This window comes from Pseudochaenichthys georgianus, chromosome 14 (genome assembly GCF_902827115.2).
Source record: "Pseudochaenichthys georgianus chromosome 14, fPseGeo1.2, whole genome shotgun sequence".
NCBI classification, from domain to species: Eukaryota; Metazoa; Chordata; class Actinopteri; order Perciformes; family Channichthyidae; genus Pseudochaenichthys; species Pseudochaenichthys georgianus.
In genome coordinates, this window is record NC_047516.1 from 5930636 (window position 1) to 5950809 (window position 20174).

General features: G+C 39.0%; 1 protein-coding gene and 2 non-coding genes across 7 annotated transcripts in view; all 3 read left to right on the plus strand.

Annotated features, from left to right (window-relative positions):
• dbn1 (drebrin 1) overlaps positions 1–10145 on the plus strand; it is a 99366-nt gene extending 89221 nt beyond the window's left edge. Inside the window, exons 11-15 of one of the 5 annotated variants that reach the window (XM_034098810.2) lie at positions 723–848; positions 5918–6043; positions 6838–7289; positions 7393–7489; positions 8094–10145. In XM_034098810.2, coding sequence (XP_033954701.1) covers positions 723–848; positions 5918–6043; positions 6838–7289; positions 7393–7489; positions 8094–8149 — 857 coding nt within the window. In that variant the 3' untranslated portion in view covers positions 8150–10145. The remainder of the gene's footprint in view (positions 1–722; positions 849–5917; positions 6044–6837; positions 7290–7392; positions 7490–8093) is intronic. The other 4 variants (XM_034098812.2, XM_034098811.2, XM_034098813.2 and 1 more) reach the window with 4 other exon arrangements.
• Positions 10146–15825: 5680 nt separating this feature from the next.
• On the plus strand, positions 15826–16016 carry LOC117459113 (U2 spliceosomal RNA). Its single transcript, XR_004553486.1, has one exon. It is a non-coding gene; the product is annotated as a U2 spliceosomal RNA (small nuclear RNA).
• A 664-nt stretch (positions 16017–16680) lies between these two features.
• LOC117459114 (U5 spliceosomal RNA) lies at positions 16681–16795 on the plus strand. Its single transcript, XR_004553487.1, has one exon. It is a non-coding gene; the product is annotated as a U5 spliceosomal RNA (small nuclear RNA).
• The last annotated feature ends 3379 nt before the right edge of the window (positions 16796–20174 follow it).

Here is a 20174-nt window from a genome sequence, read left to right on the forward strand (position 1 = left end):
TATCATTTCACTAGCAGTGAAACTAAATATTATGCAATAGGGTTTGCCCATTTATCATAAAGTCATAATATTGCAACAAACTAAATCCAAGTCAATATATTTTTGTTATTTTCATGCATACATGTATAAGCAGGAGATTCACTTCTTTCAAACACCAAGCATTCAGTTTCTAAAGACAGACACAAAGTTATCTCCTTTTTTCTTGACATAATGAATTTGCTGGTTTAAATAATCAGGAATGGAATTTAAACTCGATTTCTGCGTAACTGTATACTGTCTGCAGTCGGTTTGAATAAAGCCACACTAACGTCTTCTCTTTCTTTCTCTCTTTCTTTTTTTTCCTTGAGGGATTTCTCTACCTCTCCACTCCGCATTTGTGTTCACCATCCCCATTCCCTATCATTTATTTCACCCACTTCTTTTATTTATCAACCACTCCTCCACTCTCTTTTTATCCACATTTTCCTCGTCTATATTTCTCTTTCTTATCCATGGGTATTCACGGGACTCTGCCTTTCCAACAATCCTTTCTGCTTTTTACTCGACTCTCTCTTCTTCTACTCTCGCTGTCTTTCTTGCTTTTTTGTCTGTCTTGTCTTCCTGTCCTGTCAATCTTCCCCACATCTCTCTGTTCCCGGCGTCGCTCCGTGTTTTTGTTACTTGTCTGTGTTGAATCTTCGCTGTCCGGGGTTTTTGTGGCTGTTTGTCGCCACGACCACCAGGCCGTTTGGACAGCCCCTTCTTGAGGCAGCAGCACAGTCCCAACAGCCCCAGTCCGAGCCCCCTCCCCCGGGGCACGTCGCCCCTCCGCACCCCGCCACACTCACGGACACAGCCCACCACCGCCGGTAGGTACAGCACATAACCGATAAACAGCAGAAGAAGAAGACAGATGGTCTGATATCCCCTCCCCAATCACAAAACCCTTTCCACAGATACAAAGACTCATAAAACAAAGATGAAATGAGAATGAAACTGCATGTGGATATTGAAAATGTGACCGGTTTAATAATCCCCGCGTACATTTGTATACACATTATACCAGTGTTTTTCTGGTTTTGATCTCATGAAAAGTAATTATCTTAAAATAACCTTGATTTTTTTATTATGCTTTCCATCTAAACTATCTTTTACTTTTCAAGCCCCTTAAAATAATAAGATGAAAATATTCCTAAATGAGGCACAGAATGATGTGCCTCATTTAAAGCCAGAATGATGTTGTATCGAGTTTAAGTAAACCATCATTTGATCTTTTCATGCACCAACACAATTGCAAAAACTCAAAGCTGCTCAAATCAGTGAAGTAAACTTCTAAATACTGTTCCAAGTACTGTAACATTTCCACTTTCAATTCGGGACAAGAAAGAAAATCCCTGGAAAATCCCTTTAAATGGAAAATGTAACTGCCTTACTCCACACTTCAACAGTAACATTGAATAAAGCTCAAACAGATGTGATAATGGATGTTAGCCGCTCGCTAGGATCAGTGTATGCTCCATTATTGACCGTTCTTTGTATAACTCTACGTAGCATAACAAAACAACTCCTATTGGAAAGACGGCAGCGATGAAATGACGCCTCTCAGACAAACACAGTTTTAAGTCCACATGCATTTTCATCTTTCCAGTTTCCAAAAAGTTCATTTTTGTAACCCACTCCACTTAGCACATTCACTCTTTCACCCCGACACATCTGCAAACCAACTCCTAAAATCCCCTCTCCACTCCCCGCTGAACTCACCCCAATTCCCCTCCCTCTGACCCCAACACCAAACAACCTCCATCGCCCCCTGACCTCTTTACGTCGTAGTTTGAATCAGCTGCTTCTCAGATTAGTAATGATCTATGTTGAAGGATAAGTCTGGTGATGATTACAAATGTTCTTCTTGTCAGCAGATCCTATAAATAGATCCACAATGGACACTGAATGCATCTACTAACAATTATTTGTGTGTAATACCTGATAAAACACAACATTTTAAATTACCAATACATTTAAATTACCCCAGCATTTACCTGAAAATCGTATTCCTAAGGGTTGATGTCTTCACTATATATCAATGGGAGTGGATCTGAGAAACACAGACAGGAAGCCATAGTATTTTGAGATGTTTTTTATTGTTGACAATAAGAACAAATAAAATAAAGCCAGCATTATCCTTCAAGTGCAGATATTTCAGCACCGATCAACTGCCTTTTTGTACAAAATTAATCTCAAGTTAAATAAGGTTTGATTTAAACAAAAATACCTCTTTTCACTTGTATTTTAGAATCAGTTCTGTGGTGGAACACCTACAGTACATTAAAAACCAACCGATATGGAGCCATGAACCTTTTTTAGGGTTATAATAAGCTAAAACGCTAACCTGCTCACTCGCATTTCACTCAGCGATAGTAGACAATTCAATATCCTTTATGGCTGTAAACCATAAAGCTGTTTGTCGGTTAGTGTTCTAGATGTTGAGTGTGTCCTCCCGTCAGTCTCCATCCTTTAGATGTCGTCCAGTCAGCTGATGTCAAATTATCTTTTGTAAAATGTTTTTCCTGATGTTTTATGTTTATTATTGAAGAAAATTCGACTTCTCACAGGGATAAAGAGCTGCTACTTTAACTTCACAATCTCACTGGTTTTCTATCACCTCCTTCCTCTTCTGATCCTCAATCTCACGCCTCTGATCCTGGATCTGCATCACCTCCCTGCACACACACACACACACACACACACACACACACACACACACACACACACACACACACACACACACACACACACACACACACACACACACACACACACACACACACACACACACACACACACACACACACACACTGCTGCTTTTAATCCTGACCGACTGACCCAAATGTGAGTTTGTGTGTGTGTGTGTGTGACGTCGTCCAGCCGTCCGTCAGTCGTCACTGTTTATTGGCCTTTGACTGAAGATGGATCTTTGCCCTTTGACCTCAATGCAGTGGTCAATGTGTTAAAAGAACATAATGGTGGTTCTGAATGTTTTAGCCTATTAACTGCATCAGTAAGTATCAATCATTACTGCCAATCATTTACAATTCTCCCTTGTTTTCAAGAAACCTTTTGGCATCCAAGTCGTAACTTTACAAATGATGCTGTATAAAAGTGAAAGCCAGCTGATATTTAAAAACAAATCATGTTTTTTGACTATTCTTAGCATTAGAGTGTTTGTTGTTTAGCAGAAAAATACCACTCAATGTCCTAAATTCCTTAAATACTTCTCACCACAGCAATCAAGGCAACTATTTTTTATTCGTTTTTAATAGTCAGTTTTACAAAAAAAAAAATATTCTCACAAATCTATCGTTCACCTTTTACTGTATATCTCAGTTGGGGGAAGAAATCTAAAAGATCTCACAAGCTAAACCAAAAACAAACAAATGTGTTGCATAATTGAACAAAATGTTATTCTTTAAAAACATATGAAATACTTAGGACAATGAACAGCAATACGTTATATACGGCAAAAGCATGCAGAGCACCCTTATGATCTGCAGTGTGTGTGTGTGTGTGTGTGTGTGTGTGTGCATGTCTATACAGTAGGTGTTGTATTGGTAGATAGTATGCTGGGTGGGCAAAGAACCAGTTCATCCCTGTCCTTAATGACACCTTTCAAAGACAGCTCTGGAACTACAATCCTTCCTTTAATCTGAAAGTGTGTTTAATTTTCTTCTACACTGGTGAAGAATATCACTCTTTTTTTTTTAAACACTTCTTCCAGCAATTAGCCTGGTTCCCTCAGAGCCTTCAGAGGCTTTTGACCGTAAATTGAATTGGAGAACCCACCCAAGCAAGACCCCGCTGAGCATGTTGTGATTCATCGCTTTTTCAGGGTCACACATCTCAGTCAGCCATGTTGTTTCTACTCGAAGAGACACTGTTGTTCTTCATCTGTGGTTTGTTGTGTTCATGTCTTCTGGGAAATCTTCAGACGTCTGACTCCAACAAGCATGAAATCACCCAGGCGACATTTTCATGGTGGCAGTGATTCTCCTGACTGTTGATGTTTGTCATAGAGAGTTGTGTTCCTGGATCCATCAGCATTGTGACTCACTCATTACAATGAATGCTCAGAGGTTGTTTCATGACATGCTCCATGATAGTGTTGTGTCTCGATTATGGTACCAGGAATATGTCACTGTCCTATCTACTCGTATCTATTAACTTCAACTTTACTGGTTACTCTCCATTTACTTCTTCTTCTGTCAATATGACATGTCCAGTGTGTTCTCTAAACAATGTCACCTGGGCTTTTTGCACAAATGTCTTGCAAAGTCTCAATGTTTTGACACAAATATGATGAACTTTATGAAGAGTTTAGAGTCATGCTCGTGGCTCTGCATGACAACACGAAGCAATTAGCACAACGTGCCTAACATGCTGATGTTGTGCAGCTATAATGTTAGCCATTGCTCATTGGCAATAAACAGAAAGTACAACAGAAGCTGATGGAAATCTGCAGGAATGAGATAATATACCAATGTATTGGACACATTTGGTAGTTGGCCTGATGATGGCACTAGATCAAAATCCATAGCATTGCTAAAGTTATGCTCCACAAACATTACATGGTGCCAAAGATAGTTTGGGGAGTGCTTCTTTCACTTCTCCATACAAATTCAACTTTTAAAGTGATAAAGTATTAAACAAAGAGGACAATGTTAGAAACTCAGATTGTCTCAGTCAATCAATCAATGTTTATTTATATAGCCCAATATCACAAATGTTACATTTGTCTCAGTGGTCTTCACAGTGTGTACAGAATATCAGTATGACAATAAGACACCCTCTGTCCTTACACCCTCACATCGTACAAGGAGACACTTCCGGAGAAAACCCAGTTTAAAGGGGAACATGGGAGAAACCTCAGGGAGAGCCACAGAGGAGGGATCCCTCTCCCAGGACGGACAGACGTGCAATAGATGCCGTGTGTAAATCGAAGAGATAATACATTTACAACATAGGTAGTCCAGATGTTTGGAAATGCATGTGTGTATAATAGGAAGATGAATCCACGAGGATGTCAACAATCCTGTGGGAGCCATCAGGGAAGTAGTATGGTGAGAGTCTGGCAGGACCGCAGAGACAGGTTCAGCCACGACTCGAAGTCCAGGACTCAGATCCAGTGCTCAGGATAGAGGATCCAGGACACACGACCACAGCAACATGATTAGCCTCGACTCAGGATCCCGGCGTAGATATGGACACAAAAAAAAGATTTGGGGGAAACTGGGTTAATCGGAACATGAGAGTACCCAGGTACAAACAGCCAGAAAGACGGAGTAAGGGCCCCCCCCAACAGTCCAAGCCTATAGCAGCTAAACTAACGTGTCTACATACATGCACTCCCTTAGGATAGGTTGAGGGGAAAGGGTAGCAGGTAAGAAGTAGGAAACAGAGGTGGAGAGGCACACAGGGAAAAAGGTCCCCATTGGAACATGAATTTGTCAGAGGTAGGAGTGGGTCAGTGACTACGTTCCACACTCCCCGGCCGGGCTAGGCGTTCCCTGCAACCTGACCATATCTGTGTGTTTGCTGGTTGTGTTACAGCCTAAGTGATGTAATGTTGTAGTTTCGTGCACTGTTGTATGTGTTGAAGTAACACCGGATGTGACTGGAGGTACAAATATGAACCTTATTTGAATTAGGATTATATTAGAAAGCAAAAATCGGAAGACTATTTTAAATCAGCTTAATGTTCCTACTTTCCCAAATTCTGGCACATTTTGACAACAAATGATGTAAAACACAGCTCCAGTTGAACATCCTGTGTTACAGTAGAATAACACATCTGGTTTTATGCGTGTTATTTTGTTATAGGAGGGTTTTGCCGGTGACCTTTTGCTCCGTACCCTTTCGATGTTGTTGTGCCATTCTGTTCCTTTAGGGGATTCTGACGATGAAGGAAGCAGAGATCTCAACATGGCCGCCGTGTCACCCATCCCTAAAATAGTCACTACTTCCATCATAGAGGACTTCAGCAGGGAGGATGAGGACGGCAGAGACGAGTGGGGTGAGAGTGAACCTGAAAACAATGTTGAAATATATCATCAATTAGTTAATGGAAATGTCCTCGTAATCGCAATGTGGACTTGGAGAACATTCAAAATGCAGGAAGCGGAATATTTGTTAAAGGCCTAGTTTGTGTTAATATACAATTATAGATAAAGCATTATGACATTTTATAGATATTTCAACCTATACATTATATTGTACAGAGTTAACAAAACACATTTGTTTGGTACAAATCCTCTTAAAATCAAACCATAATCAAAGGCTTTATTTTAATTTTGATTAATATTAATATACATTCACAACAAAATGTGTATATCACTGAGATCTTGTGGTATCCATTTATGCAGATAGTTTTTGTTTTATCAGTCCACATTTTGATTTATATTTCTCTTGCACACTGAAAAACTGAAACATCGACAGATTACAGATAATGATATTGTTGAAATCAATCATATTCAGTTTAAATAAAAAGGATCAGTTTCATCTTACAACTATCCTTACCTTACCCATTATTGCTTTTAACTGACCTTATACAATGATGTGTAATCTGTTGACATTTAATTAAAGTCAACATTAAAAAAAAAAATGTATTGCAATTTCTGCCTCCACAACTATAAACATCTTTTTATAATAACATGGATTAAGTTTTGGTTTGGGGTGATCCACACTTCAAAAAACAAATCGAATTCTTTAGAAATACTAATGAGGCTATTGGGACAAAGCATGCAGACCCCCTTTATGATGTGAAAAAAAGGAATCGCTGCTTAAGTTGTGTTTCGTTTTCTCCACCAGGTTCGGAGCCAAAGAAGGATCAGAAAGCCCCGGCCCAGGACTCGGCCCCCACGAAGCCCGTGCAGAGCGTGGCCCCGCAGACTCGCGACTCCTCCGGATTCTCTGCCTGGGAGTCCGGGACAGACCGCCTGGTCAACCTGTGGGACAGCAGCGCCGACGGCCCCGAGTCCCAGAACTCCCAGTCCTCCAATCTGGTGGACCTGATGGGCGACGCTGCTATCCTGCCCGGCAACAGCGCCAAGCCTCAGCCCCTCCTCAGCTTCGATGACATGATTGAGGGTTCTATGTGCTCGGCCACCGGCCCCGAGGACGACCCCACCAGCCTGGTGGACGTGATGGCCGAGGACCAGATGACCCTGAGCTACCAGCATGCATTGCAGCATGCATCTGGGGAGAAGAAGGAGCTGCTGATGACCAACGGGGAGACGCAGGAGGGGACTCAGGTCAGACAGGTTAATAATGCTTCTGATGAACTTTAAGTAAAACGTTTTTTCTGTTTTATTTTTCATATTAATAGTTTTGTTTAATGTTTTTCTTGTCTGTTGGTTCTTAAAGGCAAGTGAGGGCTATTTCAGCCAATCACAGGAGGAGCAATTTGGCCAATCGGAGTCCTCGGCTAAACCTGCGCCTGTCTTTTATAACAAGCCACCAGGTGAGATACTTGTCTAAAAACATGTATAAAATATATTGTGTCTTTATGCCTTTAGTTTATAAAACCTTAACACTTAGCACAACTCCATTTTTAACTGTTCTCCTGATGCATACGCACAACTCTGCTGCTCTCAATTAAGATTGCTTTTAGGATACATTCAGTCATACTATACATAGGGCATAAGGCCCTCACATTCCTGGTAGACTTTATTATCTACAAGGAAAAGAAGGTAGTGGTAATAATACATGAATAAAAACAGTAGATGTGTTTCAAAAGTGAGAGACATGAGAATGACATGAGTGCGGAAACATATTCAAAGCTGAATTCACCAAGATAGACTGACTTGTGAAACTGTTGTTGTATTCAGTAGTATATATAGTAAGTTGTCCAGAGATCAATATTCCCTTTGAAAAGTTTATTATATTCAGTTTTTGTTAAAACTAAGAGGTCTTACCAAAAACTGCATGAAGATCCAGTTTATGTTCAAATGTTTTTTGTTATGCTGACATGTGTTTCTATTATTGCGCCCAGTCCATTAATATCAATCAAAATCACACCAACAAATATTAATATCATACCATATTTTTGTGCGTTTGTTGCTCAGAGATTGACATTACGTGCTGGGACGCAGACCCAGTGGGCGACGAAGACAGCGACTAACCGGCCAATCAGAAGCCACCACCGGACCAAGAGGAAGTAGAAAGTGCGCTTTAAGAAGAAAAATAGTTTTTTTCTAAAAAACAAAATACAAACAAACAAAAAAAAAAAAAATAATATTAATAACAAATCTTGCATCAAAACTACTTCTGTATTATCCTTTAGAGGAAAAGAAAACAGTAGCCACCGGGGAAAAAATACGGGGTTTGCGTTAAATACGGTTTGAAGGCTCAGTTTTTTTCCCGGTGTTTGTTATTTTATTTATTTGTTTTTTCTTTTGCAATGCAGATGTAATAGCTGGGAGCGGGAGGGGGACTTTTGTTTGTGTAAATGATTTATTACACATTAACGTAGCGCACTGCTGCATATTAGAGACAATGAAGGTGTTTATTAACACCATATAAAACTGCTGCCATGTATACCTTCACTCTCTGTTTCTTTTCTTACCTCTTTTTCACCTCTCTTCTTCCTTCCTTCCTCTGTTAATATCCAAAAACATTCACTTCCGCAAGTCAGTTAATCTTGTATTTAGCTCTCACTCTATTGGAAAAAAGTGAAATATTTTATTTATTCTGGTCTATCGAAACGTAAATGAAATTCCTGATAAAACTCAACTGTGGCTATGTATTGGTCTTTCTTTCGCTCCTTTTGTAAGGTTTTAAGACTGAATTCAAGATTAAGTGGCTTGTAAATATGCTTGCTTTTTCCAGTGCACTTTTATTTCTTCTGTGGATGAACAGCTGCTTCTAAATCAGCCCTCCCCTCTGGTTCCATACAAATCCTACTTTTTACCCCAATTATATATTAAAACAAGCCAATGAAATAACATTGTTTGCATCAAATCTAGATGAATATACTGTAGATATTTTTCCAAGTGTTTTGTAGGAGGCTTTAAGGTAATGAAAACAAAGCCATCTTCAGATAGTGCAAAGTATAAAAAAATGAAGCTTTTGTATGAATCTTCTAACATTTCTCCAAAGGCTAAACATTTTAAAGTTTTCCAACAAGCCCTTCATAATGTGGGCATTTCTACACAACAGTGGGCACAGTTTTCGTCTTCCGAGATGTGGAGGAGGAGCAGGACGCCCTTTTATTTTAGAGCATTCATTTTTATTTTAAATATTTCGGGCATATTTAGGCCTTACTGTCCCACAAACAGCTGGAAGCAAACTTGGGCCGCACTATGTTTGCTTATACTATTTTCTGACTTTGTTTTAATCTGCATGGAGAACCAGATGTCCACATTTTCTCATGATCTTCTGCTTCTAATTTGACAATTTTAACGGTTTCCTAAGTACTAACTGTCTTAATGTATTGGAAGTGAAGTTAAAGGTGTCTGTAACATTTCCACCACTTTAAAGTAAGAAGCAATGCCACCATGTCATACCACTCAGTGTTGTATCCATCCAGGTACCCAGAAATACAGTATAGCACATAAACAGGCTTCAGTCATCTATGAATTAGCAAATTCTGCAAATGAAGATCTAAATCTAAAAAGCCAGAAATGGAGAGATCCAGAGGGCAAATTGGAATTAAATCGATACATTTGGAAACATAAAAGAAATCCTGTGATGAAAAGGCAAAAGCTATTCAACACACAGGAATAGGAAAAAAAGAGAACATTTCAGTTTTTTGGGGGAAAATAAATAAAAAGTTTCAAACATTTAAAAACGTTCCTGACATCTGTTTCTCCTAGCAGTTTAAAACTAAACGTGATTCTTGAATCCTCTCTGCCCCACGTCTGCTGCCCATCTGCTTTTGTTCTGTGCCAATGCAAAAAACTATCATGTGTATTTTATTTTTTATTGATGCAATATTTACTTGCCCTGGAAACTGGAGTGAGGGGCGGGGCCGAGACGGGAGGTGTGTGTGTTTTTAATACCTGTCAAAAAAGTGCTAGAATTGATTTTAAGGACCTTTTTGAATATTAGCAACAACAGTGTTAGTCTTTTTTTGCTGTAAATTCCTGTAGAAAATAAAAACTCCTAGGCAATAATAACTGTGTGTGTGTGTGTGTGTGTGTGTGTGTGTGTGTGTGTGTGTGTGTGTGTGTGTGTGTGTGTGTGTGTGTGTGTGTGTGTGTGTGTGTGTGTGTGTGTTCAACTGCCGGAAAAAAGTTTGTTCTTCTTTTTATCCAAATGTTGAGATGCTTTTGGGGCTTGTGTTTTATTTAGATCTCTGCATCTTGAATGATCATGTGACGGGAAGAGAATGTGCTCACATCCAACATCCACCAAATGTAATTAAATCCTATACAAATTTGACTTAATTAGTTAATAAATAGGCAAGTTTGGTGGTATGGTTTTTATATCAAGGGAATACTTAATCAACTTCTACAGTAAATAACTAACTTTTAAACATGGTACATCTCCACCACTAGATGGCCCCATTTCATTACTTTTCCACTTCTGAGAGGATGCTTGTCGCTTCCTGTCCTCTTCTCTGATCTGTTTTACTCCGGTTTTACTAAACATGTTATTATGTCATATGTAAAGCTGTAATCTCTGTGTTCTGACGGCTGATGTTTAAAACAGATTTCCTTTAGCGTTCAATTCTCCCAAACATAAATTCAGACTGTGACTTTCTCACATCAAAGTCTAACCTCAGGAAGGTCAAAGTCTGACAGCGGGGAAGGGGAATATTTTCCTGTAACTCATTGCTGCATTTTTTATTCGTCATCCATCATTACTACATGATTAACAGGCTTTAAGGTCCAACATTATTCAGGTTTCATGATTGTGTTTTGAAACCTACCTCAGTTCAGAATGAGAATCTTAAAGTGAATGATTCAACATGCTATATGCTGACTTCTTGCCACACTGTGCTGTGCAGCGTAGAGACACAAATCTCTTCTAAATCAATGTTTTCAGTTTCTAGTTATGACACGAACATGAATCTACCATTTATTTCTTGTTTCTGGTTGACGCTGACTGGATGCAGCATTTTAAAGCAATTTTTTGCATTTAAATCAAGCATTTTTAAGAGAATATTGGCTTTTTCCTGTGAGCTTGTTGCAGTGAAGTGGTGGTTTAAACTGAGGTGGTCTGTATTAATCTGACAGATGTGAATACTCCAAAGGTTGTCCAATCAATTTGTTAGGCCACTTGGTGAGCAGACTTCTCTGCTCAGCACTTAATCAGCTGAAATGAGCTCTGATTACACTCCGACAGTGACTCTCAGCAGAGGTTGCACGATTTCTTTCCACCTCTCATATGTCTTCAGAGACACAACATGTGGGGTTTGACTGAGAGAAAACGGGACTGTAGAAAAACATGGAACAAACAATGCTTTGAACATGCTGCTTTGCTGTTTATGAGATTTACCTGCGAATGTTTCAACTTTGCATCTTAGTTAAGTTACTGAGCACCTTTTAACCCTTCTCCCTTGAACCCCTTATGGCCAATCAATCAGCAATCAAATATTTTCATATGGCCCATACGAAAATATAAAAGACAAATTTGCCTCAGGGGGCTTCACAATCTCTACAGGTCGCAACACCTTTGGCCCTTAAACCCTTGCTGTGGATGATAAAAATGTCCACTTTCTGTATCGATTAATTTCAGACTACTGCACTACAAGGAGGATACTAAGTGGCGCTGTACTTCCGCCATAAAATACACCAAAAGCAGCGAAGAAGATTTAAAATGCTATATATTATATATTTCTATCTCACAGAGAAGCACTTCATTATGGTTGGTTGAAGCGTATTATGGATCAATCACCCAACATCAGGGGACTGGAAGCTATTGCCTAAACTATTTCTCAATTGATTCGGAAAAGACCTTGATTTGAACAGGGATTCCTTCTTTCTATCAATGTGTCATTCAAAGATGGGCCAGCTGGCAGAAAGCAGGGGGTGGAACACTAAAGGAGCCGTACAGGAGATGAGGTTGGAAACCAGACCATTTGGGGATCTAAGTATATAACGGATCTTAGAGGAAATTCATTAATGTATCAACATTGGATTGACTCAGGTATAATTTGCATTAAAGATATGCCATAAGCTTCAGGATAAAAGGAATTGGGTAAGTGAATTATTCATTATTAGAAAGGCAATCCCTAAAAAATGTCTCCTGCCTCTAAATAATAGAAGCAAAAGCCAAAGATTACATTGACAATGTACACATGGCTCTGACGGGATGTAATTGTAAAACAATATACAAGCAGACATCATACTGTACATACTGGGAAGCTGCTTCATAGTCCTGTTCAGTAAAGCAAGCTCACACCCTACATAAGAGAATGGAGACACTTGAGTCCTACTATTGTTGAATCCCACATCAACTAGTTCATTTATGAGCATTAATGAGTTCTTATAACTATAATTATACAGTGTTATAAGCTGTGTTACGTTCCCTTGTAGAGCTAGGGGTACCAAGGGAAGTAGCGACACACCAGACAGCCGGACGAGAGAAAAAGGAGAGGAAACGGAATGCCGAAGGAGTTTAAGTGAGGTTTTAATGCGTCAATAAGTAAGGCGGCTCACCAGCCAAAGTACAACACAAACGTACAACAAACAACACAACTAGGCTGGGTCTCACACAGAGACAGGCTGCACACATGCAGCCAGACGAGAAGGAGAGAAAGAAGGCCCTCACTGCCGTCCTCCTCCGGTCCTATATGGAAGTCCTGATTGTTAATTCGGATCACCTGGGGGGAGGCTGCACCTGGGGACAATCAGAGGGAGAGAGAGGAAAACACACACACACGACCACACACACACTACGGCACGTAACAAGCTGATTATAATACATTATAAGAATGTTCATAATGCATCAGACATTGGGTGCATAGCAAGTATTGGTGTATTACCGCTTCATTTATTATGCTCTGATTCTTCCTTTGAATAAGATTACGTTGACAATGTACACATGGTTCTGACAGGATGTAATTGTAAAACAATATAAGCAGACATCATACATACAGACGTACTGGGAAGCTGTGGTTGACAAACAGCAAGTCAAATAATGTATGGCAGCTACAGACAATTTCTCCAAAGGGTCAAATGCCAGAATTACATTTTCAAATATTACATGACATTCTTCCAAATATGTAAAACCTGTACAAATGGAAGCTTGTCCCTACTCCTCTATGTGCTGTTTGTTTGGTCACAGAGGAGACAGACCATTATGTCTGTTTCATGTCGATGCTTGGGCAACTCAAGTTGCTGCCCTTATCTTGTCTCTGTTCAAAGTGGAATTTACACAGAAATAGCCAAATATCATTCTGGGTCTAACACACCCCATAGTGAAATATATAGCCTAGTGTAAACCTTATACTAATAATAGCAAAATTGTCCATCTACAAAACTTGGATGATATTCAAAGATGACCAACAAAAGTTGTAGAAGGCAGACAGTGTGTTTTTCTTTCTGAGTTCATGTTAAATATCAAAATTGATCTTTTGGTTGATGAAGTCAGAGATAATGAAATCTGGGCACATATTTTGTGGTTGCTGAATTAGAACACCCAATAAAATGTTTATGTTTAATGAAGACTTTCCTCTTTGTATGTACTGTATATATTTTCCTTTGTACAATGTATTGGTATGTACTATACATTTCATGTTTAGTATTTGATGTGTATTGTAATGTTTCAAAAATAATAAATACGTTAATTAATTAATCAATCTTACCACCAGACACAACATGAACAAATGAATGATACACATCAGGACAGTAACTTCAACTTCAGTATTTTAGGTGTACAGAAACCTCTACTCATGTTGTTAAATGATATACAGCAATATCTTCCATAAAACGTAGTTGATTGATTTGAATAATAATTACTACCACTGCACAAACAGTGAAAAATGATATGCCTACAATTTACGAGTTTAATGTATCCTATGTTATGATAAACTATCAAATTGACTCTGTATTCATTATGATCTGTCAATAGGTCAATTAATTTGTCTTCTCTGTGGGTTGTATACTCTTCATTCTTTATGCAAATTAATTATAGTTATTATTTTTCAAAGTTCGTTTATGATTCATTTAAAGCATTAAAATAAATGAGAAACAGAGCGTCATATACCTTTAAGAAATACGTGGGGACGGGGCTCATAACGCTTTAGAAACGCTCCCTATAGGATCCACCCCCTTTAGGAGGAAAAATGGTTATTAAAAAAAAGAATAAATAAATCATCATTTGAAAAATGATTGATTCGAAAATAATATGATACAGTAATATTACGTCTGTGTTTCATTAAAGCTCGGCTGTGTGTGTGTGGAACGAGCCATGTTGTGTGTGTGCGCGAGAGAGAGCACCGGTACCGGAGATCGTAGTTGTTAGCTTAGCGAGCTACGCTAACGGATATAAGGAGTTTTTTCAACAACAAGGTGGAGGAGAGTCCTCTCCTGTCAGACTGAGATGCTCAGTGAACTAAAGGACTCGGAGTGTTTACATAGTTAACTTTAGTCTAAAGTATAAGTTATCTCAGTGGGTCTCAAATGTTTTGGTCACCATTAATGTAAACAAATATGATCATTATAGTTATAAAAAAATAAGAGAATAAATGAAAAACAGGTATGAAATACTATATGACAGTAAAAAAAGAATAAAGTTTAAAAAGGTGATTTGTAAAATATCCATAAAGAAAAAGTAAATCTGTTTACAGTTCTGTTTCATATAGGTGTTAAGAGATGTATCCATAGTTCTCTTAATTTTGCTCTCAAAGTGCACCAGATTGATGCTTTTAACTTATTTAAAAATAAATCTTCCCGGGGTAGCTTGCCCCCGGACCCCCCTAGAGGAGGTGAGGTCCAACACCTGCCCACACCCCCTGTCAAATTGTCCCACACACATTGAGGATGCTTCCTACGCCCATGGGTTTACTTGGTTTGCAACATTTCTTCTTCTTTTTTTTTTTTTTATAAATGTGATGTAGTACAAAAATATGATTAATACAGTTAGCCTTAATCGTCCTGTGGTTGGCTGTTTAATGTACTTATTTTGGACGGGTGCTGCTTGAGCTGCGAGGAATAATTTGTGTTGCTCTAATTATGTTAAAAATACACAACATAGGTTAAATATAACAATTAAACAATAACGTTTACCTTTATCCAACCATTCAGGCCAACTCCTCTCAATGATTACACATCTTTGTGGCCTCTTTGTTTTGCTCAGTGTTAATCACTTTAGAAGTGACGTTTTGGGAAATGCAGAAAGGGATAATTCCACAGTTCTGTGAGGTCTATGTTTGTTTCCACATGGCGGCGTTGTTCTGCATGTTACCTGCAGCCTCTGGAGCCAGTCTACAATATCTTGTTTTATAACATCTCTTTCTGCGTGAACAATTTAAAACAAACTATATGAAAATATAACACAATTCAGGGGCATTGCAAGCTGTACGTATGTCAACGATTACATTTGCATTTCTAAATGAAATTGTAAATAATAATAAAAGACGTGCTAAACTCCCATCATGCCTTGCGTCACGTTACCATCCAACATACCACATAAAGCACACACAGTAAAAACACGATATATTTTCCAGCAGACCCAATCGCAGTAAATCATCAACTCTGCTATGTGTCTATTGTATGACTACATACATGTATCCATTAACTCTGTTGTTAATTAGAATAGGTTTTCCTAGTGTCCCTTAAACACATCAGTGACCGTCAGTGAGCGTAACTGTGCGGAGAATTAGTCTATTACCGCGGAGCTCATTCCGGTATCGCTTCTCGGCCTTTTGGCTAAGATCAAGTGTAGTATCTGTTCTTATCAGTTTAATATCTGATACGTCCCCTACCCGGGGACCATATATTAAATTGATTTTTGGAATAGGGAGATGGAATAGGGGCTTGCTCCGTCCACTCCACGCATCGACCTGGTATTGCAGTACCTCCAGGAACGGTGCACCCCCTCTGAATGTTAAAAAGAAAGATCGCTCAGGGAACAAGACTAGTTTGTGTACTATCTGGATTCCAAACACGCTCATCTAACGGATATTTCTTAGTATATCTATCTACAATGAATTTGCATATTCGAAATAACTTTGTAAAACGAAGTAGATAGTAATGCAAAAGCTCAGAGTAAATATATGTAACCTACCAAACAGTGTTTTCTCTAACACTAACACTATTTTCTGCCAAGCCTGTTAAACCCACCATTATATCACTGTGTGTGTGTGCCCATCATGCATTGCGATACAACATAAAGGTCTAACTAATGCAAAAATAAACGTGGGTTCTTTAACATGGAAAGTCTACAACGCATAAGGTATATAGCCTAATATATGTCCAACACACGTGTGTGTATGCGTGTAGTCAGTGTGAATCGGCGGCTGTTTCCAAAATGTAACCCAAAATCCCATCATGCATTGCGACATGGCATAAGAGTCTAACTAATGTCAAATACACGTGGGTTTCTTTTAAATTGAAAACCCAAGGTAATTGTGTTTCTCTGATTTTCTTTATTCATTCATTATGTGGATTATATTTCTACAAAAGCTAACTTCACAATACGACACCAGCACTTAAAGTAGTTGTCTCGTGAATATGATCGCTGTCAAACTGTTCAACGGGTAGATCACTCTTGGTTCTCTTCAGAACGCATAAATCTTTCGCCTTTTACTAAAGATTTCCGTGGAGAGGACCAATAAGAGTTATAACTAATTTTTTGATGCTCTGCTTCATGCGGGGCTTTCCAACATTGTCAAAAGAAAAATATCAGTCCAACTTCCTTCTTAGAGATGACTGCTTCTTCAATTCTATTACCTACCATTTATTTGAAATTGCGATACCGTTAAATTGTTCTATATGGTATGTGAACATATTTATATATGTCAATTGAATCCTATTTGCAACCAAACATGGTCTCATTTACAACCTACACTTTATAATTTCATCCTAGATTTAAATGAATTCAAATACTTAAATTAAGCAACCGTCAATAGTACATGTTGCTGATAATACATTAAATATATGATATAGTATGGGATGTCATGCTATGTTATTTGGCTTACGTGTATGTATACACTCAGTACAGGGTGTGTGTGTGTGTCAGAGAAGAAAGGGAGACATCCCTCAAATAAAATTGATTAAATGAACAGGGGGAAGACCAAGATGCAGCAGTGCAAATGCCTTCCACCGACATTCCTCCGTGCAAAGCCGTGGAGGAGGATAATCCTCTGGTGGAGTGCACACTGATGTTCCCCGGGGGATCCACCCCCGAAGAGACATATGCCTGCGACACAGCCTCACACAGCCAGTGTGACAGCCGTTGTGCAGACAGAGGCAGCCCTAGTGAGCGCTCTCTGTAATGCACAACCAGGCCCTGGGAACGGCGCAAAGCAGCCGTGCGCGCCACATAGCAGGACAGCGCGCGCACGGGACAGAGGAGATGAGATGTGGTCTCCTGGGACCCATTCTATTATATGGCCGTGTCATTAAACTTCATAAACTTACTGTCAAGCCAGTTGAAGTGGTCTTCCTTTTGGAATGACCCCTGGCTCACGATGTATTTAAAGCTCTCGCAGGTAAAGGCTAGCGTGCAGAGTGCAGGGTCACCATCCTCAAGAACGACAAACATAATAGCACAGAATAGGCCGACATAATAACTGACTAAAACACGCAATATCATGCAATATTACAAAACATGTCTAAATGATGAGACTGTCTGGTAAACAGGCAGTCAGCACAGTTATTATGATTTACAATGAATTCAAATAGTAATACAATGACTATTAAAGAAGCATTTACACTGAAGACAGAATTTAGGCTACTGCTGATTTAATGTAGCGGACAGACAGATCATATTGACATGCTTTTGTCATCCTTTGAAGTTTAATTAATTAGCTGACTATAATTAATGATCAGGGTTGGGAAGTTTACTTTTTTTAAATGTAGTAGGTTACAGATGACTAATTACCCTGTTAAAAATGTAATAGTAATGTAACTGACTATGTAACTATTGATATTCTAATTAATTATGGTTATTTTATGTTTTTTGTGCATCACTTTGGATAAAAGCCTCTGCTAAATAACATAACCATAACATACGGTTTCATTAAACAAATAAACAAAAAGGCTAACAGTTGGTTTTGCAGCGAGTCATCATAGGCTAACAGATGACTGATTCCCTGTCAGACTCACATTTAGCACGTGTTGCTTGTATTGCTGTCCAATTCAATACACCAGAATAGTTCTTTAAACAAACAACACGATTCCCACTCTTACTGTAATTAGTGATTAAATCAACAATTAATGTAGGACACCTAGTTGAGCTTGCCAAAATCACGCTACAGTTTCATTAAACAAATAATCAAATATGCCAACAGTTTATTTTTGCCGAAAGCTATAGCTAACGAATAATTGTTTTTAATGCCTTTAATACGGTTAGAAGCTATCATAAGCTAACAGGTGATTGTTTGTATTGCTATCATAGTTAACGTTAGCTAATCACACTTCATTTCAAGACACCGGAATTGTTATTAATGTTAAACAAATAAAACTTTAAAAGCACTTCACATTACTAACACTCTCTGCGTTGTCGTTCATATTCATGTCTCCTGCTCGCTAGGTGGCAGTGTCACGAAAAACTAGTGAGCGCGGAGTATGGTCCTGAGACTGCAGCCTCCAACGCTGCAGCTTCATGCTACTCAGTTGATAACCAGCGTCGTAGGACCGCTTAGCGAGATCGCGTTTGTTAGGGTTAGTTAAGCCAGATAACTCAAACATATCCAGGGTATGTTGAACTGGATTCGTAGTACAGGGCACTTGTGAGGGCAAAGCAGCCGTGTACGATTTTGAAACAATGTTTATTATATATATATATTAGGGCTGTCATGTTAACGCATTAATGCAAACAAAATTAACGCCACTAATTATTTTAACGCAATTAACGCATGTGTATTTTTTGTCCTCGGCCGCCACGTAGTTTCAGAGTGCATCGAGTTTAAAATACCATCTACAAGCTGACGCTGACAGCTTGCGGCAGACCACACTTCCACGCTCACCGGCAGGCCCTGACTGGCCATCGCACGCACGCACACGCACACGCACACACACACACACACACACACACACACACACACACACACACACACACACACACACACACACACACACACACACACACACACACACACACACACACACTGTATTGTATTATTGTATGAGAGAGGTTCCAGGTTGAATTGAGGCGAATATTTGTAATGTTCAGAGGTTGTTGTGTTTAATATTCATGAGAATATTTGTCATTGTTCAAATGATAATAAACATTTGCATAAAGCATATTTGTCCACTCGTATGTTGATAAGAGTATTAAAAACTTATCCCTCTAAGGTACATTTAGAACAGATACAAAATGTGCGATTAATTTGCGATTAATCGCGATTAACTATGGACAATCATGCGATTAATCGCGATTAAATATTTTAATCGACTGACAGCCCTAATATATATATATATATATATATTAGGGCTGTCAGCGCGTCGCGCCGGACGTTCACGCATATTTTACTAGTGGCCAAGCGGCAGTACTACAACTTCTGTGTCAGTCCTTGGCTGAAGTGGAATAGTCCATTTAGCTTAGGAACCTTCCTAACGGAGTGAAATGACCCGGAAGTCCCTCAGTGGCAGCCATGATAAGTGCCGTTCGAATTCTCTCGATGATAGGAAAGGAGGTTTCAAACTTCCTTTATAACCTCCTTTAGCTTAGGAACCACTGGACCTCCCTTGACGAAAGGAGAGGAGAAAATGCTGCCCCACAATGCCTTGCGGCCGCAGCATTCGCCGTCACACAACAGTCGGCCGTTCACGGAAACAGCCGATTATGACCGAGAAATTATATCATGAAAGTCACCGTGCTTATTAAGCATTTTAAAATGTATGTTGTAAGTTGCCAAAGTGCTTTGTTTTGAACGTTCATCAGTATTATAATCAAAGAGAAATATGAACGTTAGTTTTGACTGAAATTATCAAATAAAGTCAACATTTCACAGTCTTTACTGAGCTGTGTGGGGTTTGTTCAACTTTTAAAAGATGTTTGAATGGTGATATACACAGTGATAGATGATAGAT